This window comes from Hipposideros armiger, unplaced genomic scaffold (assembly GCF_001890085.2).
Source record: "Hipposideros armiger isolate ML-2016 unplaced genomic scaffold, ASM189008v1 scaffold_1937, whole genome shotgun sequence".
In the NCBI taxonomy this organism is placed as follows: domain Eukaryota; kingdom Metazoa; phylum Chordata; class Mammalia; order Chiroptera; family Hipposideridae; genus Hipposideros; species Hipposideros armiger.
Window position 1 is genome coordinate 22373 of NW_017733287.1, and position 5894 is coordinate 28266.

Genomic DNA, 5894 nt, shown 5'->3' on the forward strand with positions numbered 1-5894 from the left:
CTGGCTTGCCCTGTGGATTTCAGACTTGCCAACCCATACAATCACACAAGCCAATTATTCAAAATAAATCTCTCTGTCTCTGTCTCTCAGTCTTTCTCTATATATACATAAATAGATAGATGATATAGATTAAATATAGATATAGATATAGATTAGATATAAATATACATTAGATATTGGTTCTGTTTCTCTGAAGAACCTGCCTAATACAGGTGATCATGGAAGGCTCCTGTGAGGAAGGTGTTCTTGAGTCAAGGTATAGATGACAAAGTGGAGCCAGCCATGCAGGGGTCTAGAAAAGACTGCTCCAGGCAGAGAGAAGAGTAAGTGCAAAGGCCCTGAGACACTTGTTGCAATGTGAGCAAGTGTGCAAGGGGTGCAAGAGAGTGAAGACCACTTAGTGTCTATTCTAAGCTCAGGGGATGGCAAACTTTTTCTCTAAAGGACCAGATAGTAAATATTCTAGGCTTTGAAAAATGATAGATAAAATCAAGGATATTATGAAAGTACTTTGACCCTGCCATGCCCTGTTTGAGTGGGATGGACCATCGGGGTGATGGGCATGCTTTCCTGCTCTGCTGGAGACATTCTCTGGATCAAGAGTGATCAACCTGAGGCTTGGAGGTCCAGGCAAAAGGAGTGGGTGAAGGGTGACCCTAAGCCAGTTTGTCTTTCTGCTCCAGGTCTCAGCCAGCTTCTCTCCCAAGAGCCAGCTGTCTCATCTGGATTAGCTGGCAAGAGGTAAGGCAATGTGTTGAGTCACCAACACCCAGAATGAGATTCATCCACTGGATGTCTGACAGTCACCAACAGAGAACATGCCAATGTGCAGGTAGTGGCCAGTGTGACCAGCACAGAGTGTGGACAGTAGTGAGGCATTGGCTGCTGTCCAGGGAGGTGGAGTGGAGATTAGTGGGCAGAGAATGTCACCCCAGTTGGGTCTCTATGGCTCAGTAAATTGCCACCCCTCAGAGACACTCCTGTGGCTGTACAGAATTAAGGGGTCAGCCAGATTTGGCCATAATTTGCTAACACCATAAGCTCAATGGAAGACCACTGAAAGACTTTAAACAGGGGAGAGATGAGAGCTGCCTTAAGTGTTTAAAGCTAATGCCAGCCATTTTACTCCAAGTTCGGTACCCAAAAGAATTGAAACCTGGTCCCAGACAAATACATGTGCATGCCGGCTCACAGCAGCATGATTCACAGTAGCCAAAAGGTGGAAACAAATGTTCATCAACAGATGAATGGGCACTCAAAAATGTGGTCCATCCACACAACAGCCATTAAAAAGCAACGAAGCTCTGACACACGCTACAATGTGGATGAACCTTGAAAAGATTATACTCAGTGAGAGCAGCCAGACACAAAAGAACACACATTGCATGTTTCCATTTTTATGAAATATCCCAAACGGGTAATTCCATAGAACAGGAAAGCAGGCTAGTGGTTGCCAGGGGCTGCGGAGGTTGGGGAATGGGAATAACTGCTTAATGGCTATGGATTTTCCTTTTAAAACATTGAAAATGTTTGGAACTAGATAGAGTTGCACAACATTGTAAATGTATTAAATAGGGCAGCCGGTTAACTCAGGTGGTTAGAGTGCAGTGCTTATAATGCCAAGGTTTCCGGTTAGATCCCCACATGAGCCACAGAGCTTGCACCCTCCACAACTAGATTGAACACAACCACTTGACTTGGAGTTGATGGGTCCTGGAAAAACACACTATTCCCCCCAAAATTTCTTAAAACATAAAATAAAAAATTTAGATATATTAAATAACACTGAAGTCCTCATGTTGAAATGGTTAGTTTTATATGTGAATTTCACCTCAATAAAATATAATATAAATAAATAAACAAATAAATAAATAAGCAAGGTCACACTAGCTAGGAAATAGAAAATGAATTTTAAGATGGCAAGAGGTAAACTGTGATGTCCAGCTGGAAAGCTGCTACAATCATCCAAGCAAGAAACGTTGGGCACTCTAATGTCTTAGTTCATTTGAGCTGCTATGACATGATATCTTAGACTGAGTGGTTTAAGCAACAGACATTTATCTCTCACAGTTCTGGAGTCTGGAAGTCCAACATCAGGGTGCCAGCTTGATCGGGTTCCTGGCTTCCTGCTCACTGTGTCCTCTCATGGTGGAGAGAGAGTACCTCTCTCATGTCTCATCTTATAAGGGCATTAATACCATCATTAGGGCCCCATCCTCATAACCTAATTATCTCCCAAAGGCTCCACCTCCAAATCCCATCACACTTGAGATTAGTGCTTCAACATATGGATTTTCAGGAACACAAACTTTCAGTTCATAGCATTTAGCTAGGGTGCTAGAAGTTGGGATGGAAACAGGTGGCTGAATTTCAGATCTGGTTTGGAGAGTGAATCATCAGGATTTGCTGAAGGGTGGAATGTGGAGACAAGACAGAGGGTGGGAGTCCAGGATGACTCCCAGGCCTTGGGCTTAGTTAACTGGGTGGACAATGGTTCTACCTCATGACTGTGAGCTACAATTAAAACTTGAAACTTCCATATGCATACATGCATGGTTACAAGCATGCACACAAATGTGCGTGCACATGTAAACACCATACAGATGTAAACACACATGCATACACATGTACAGACCCACACGTGCACACATGCAGACATACATGCAATGTGTGCGCATGCACACACCTTCATGCACACTCATGCACACAGACCATACACTCACATTTGCAAACATGCACACATACATGCATGCTTGAATCTGCACACTCATGCATACACACATACATACAGCATATACATGCACATACCCGCACACAGACATACATGCACACACACTCATATACACACCCATCCACCCATGCACACACAAACCACTCTTGTATTTCCATTGCTCTTATCAGCATCTAAAGCCCTATGTATTATTTTATTATTTATTGGGCTCATTGTCTTTCTCACCCAACTTGAATAAGAGCTCCACAAGACAAGGGACTTTTGTCTATCTTCTTCATGGCTATGTCCTCAAACCTGGAACAGTGCCTGGCACACAGGAGATGGTCAATTAATCTTTGGCCACCAAGTGAATGAAGCCACCAGAAGGGAAAGCTGGGGCCTCTGTTCTCCAGTTGCCACCTGAGTCACATCTTCAGCTGCCTCTGGAAAGTGTGAGAGACTGTGTGAGTGAGAGTGAGATGGGACAGGCCGGGGGTGGTGGGCAGGAAGAAGAGGAGGTAGAGGGGAAAAGGGGAGTGGCTGAACCCCAGCTTTAAAGGCAGCCCTGTGACCCACAGGCGCCTTTCTGCAGGGTGCAAAGCCCAGGAGTGTTGGGCGATTGTGGTTTTCCTCCCAGCCCGCAGAACTCAGCCGTGACAGCCCAGCCTGAGCGTCTCATGACCTAATCAGCACAGGCATGGAGGAGACAGTTGTGCAACCCTCGGTATTTGTCGTGGATGGACAGACGGACATTCCATTCACGAGGCTGGGGAGCAGCCGCCGGAGACAGCCCTGCAGTTCAGCCCGGCTGGGCCTGGCACTCTTGCTGCTACTGCTGGTGACCGGGCTGGCTGTGCAGGGCTGGTTTCTACTGCAGCTTCACTGGCGCCTGAGGGAGATGGTCGCCCCCCTGCCGGTGAGTGGGGCCTGGGGGCTCGAGGAGGGTGGGTCTCCTGTGTAGCTGTGTATCTCTCTGTGCGCTGATTTGCGGAGTGGGAAACAGACTCAGAGTGGCCTGGAGCAAGCTCATCCATCTCTTTGAATCTCAGTTTCTTTATCTGTAAAATGGGTATGAAAATAAGAGTGTCCACCTCATAGGAAATAAAGTACGATATTACACGTGTGGTGCCCATGATGACTGGCGCATGGCAATCATTCAACAAATTGAAACTGACACTCCTTTCTTACAATTGAGATATAATTGACATACAACATTGTCAAAGTTTAAAGTGTACAACACATTGGTTTGATACTTTTATATCATGATATGATTGCCATTGTAGCATTCACTACCAGCTCTATGGTGTCACATAATTATCATTTCTTCTAGTTCGGAAACATTTAAGATCTAGTTTCTCAGCAACTTTAATTTTTATAAAACAGTTTTGTTGTCTGTAACCCCCGGAACTGACATTCCGACATTGCTAATTATTATTTACAATACCTGGTCACTAATATTGAAATTGTCACTGATCCACTTGTCCAAATCTCTGAAAATCTGAGTCAGTTTCTGGTTGGCTATGAATGTGTCTCTGTTTGCTGGCCACACATGTCAGAACGTGTGTCCCATGTGGTCAAGGCTTTATGTCCTGTGTCTCCAGGTCATTTCTCCTTGTGTCTAGATCTGGTGGCCACTTGTGCGTGTCCATGCCCACGGGGAGCTGCGCTGCTGTCCTGTGTAAATGCACCCACATGCCATGCCCTTACCTGTCCACAGCCTGTGGGTTGATGTCTTTGTTTCTGGGTCTCTGTGTGTGCAGACCCACCTGGATCCTATAAACCACACATTCATGTATCTGCGTCCACGTGTGTCTTGTGAGTGTGTCACCTAAGTGTCCAGTGTATGTGTCCATACTTAAAAGTTGGCATTTATGTCCATGTGTCCATGTATCTTGAATATTATTTTATTGAATAAACCCTTGTAGAGTGCTTACTGTGTGCCAGACACTGTGATATGCTTTACACATATGAGTGCGTTGAACCCTAAGAGGCACTCTTCATATGTCCATTTACAGAGGAAAAAACTGAGGTCCCATGCCATGTGGTTACGAGGCCGCTGGGGGCGGGTTGTGCACGTGGCCCTGGGTGCGTCTCTGAGGGTGGTGCTGGGCCCATGGTCTGCACATGAGTCTGAGTGATGGCAGAGTGTGGGCCCCACAGGTCCTCACCCTGGGTTCCTCTGCATTTTCAGGAGAGAGATGCTGGAGCCTGGGAGCAGCTGATCCAAGGTGAGTCAGAGTCCTGGTCCCCACAGAGGAGCGAGGATGGTTCCCACACTGCCCCCACCCCCATTGCCCAACGCGATTTGCACAACTGGCACAAAGCCCCACAGGTGCCCTTCCCCCAAGCCTCAGAAGCAGAAGTTTGGGTCACTCCGGAAAGGGTGGGGTGGACTTCAGGGGATGGACTTGATGGACTTGATGACCCCTTGGGAGGCTGGCTCTTACCCCCCCAACCCAGCCCCCCAACATTGCCTTCACTCTGACCTCTGACCCTCTCTTCAGAGCGGAGGTCCCACCAGGCCAACCCGGCAGCACATCTCACAGGTGAGGGGGACCCCGGGTCCTGGCATGGGGTGGGGGTCAGGGTTTTTCTGGGGAAACCGGACAGACGCACAACGTGTCAGAGTATTCATTCATTCATTCATTCATTCATTCACTATTTATTCACAGAGTTTCCCAGAGCACAAGCACTGCCTAGGTCCACGTGTGTCTTATTTTATTGGTTGACTAAACCCTTAAGCAGGGCTCATTATGTGCCATGAAACGTAATATGCTTTATACATATGAATTCATTACCTCCTAAGCAGGCACTGGTCATATCTTCATTTTATAGAGAAAGAAACTGAGGCACACAGAAGTTATAAGGCTGCCAGACCAGGGTGGGTTCTGTCTCTGTTCCTCAGTTCCGCCACTTACAAGTTTTGGTTCTCTTGTGCAGTCACTTAATTGCTCCGTGCCTCAGTTTCTCCACCTGCAAGAGGGCGACAGAGATGAGTTAAGATGTGTAAGAAGGAAGTGGCTTCACCTCTCTGGCCTTGGTTTCCCGACCCGCAAAAGAGGTTGAAATGAGTTAAGATGAGAAGAAGCAAGTGACTTTGCCTCTCTGTGCCTCAGTTTCCCCACCTGCAAAGAGAGGATAAAGTGAATTAATACATATAAAGCTCTGAAATAGCCTAGCACAG

The 5894-nt window shown here is 46.6% G+C and overlaps 1 protein-coding gene across 1 annotated transcript; it reads left to right on the forward strand.

Moving 5' to 3' along the window:
• Window positions 1–3309: 3309 nt before the first annotated feature.
• Window positions 3310–5256, forward strand: TNFSF14 (TNF superfamily member 14; the record flags this gene model as incomplete). The annotated part of the gene is made up of 3 exons (XM_019634785.1): window positions 3310–3626; window positions 4902–4938; window positions 5215–5256. Coding segments are annotated over exons 1-3 (298 nt in total), but the record flags the coding sequence as incomplete, so codon positions are not given.
• Between the last annotated feature and the right edge of the window lie 638 nt (window positions 5257–5894).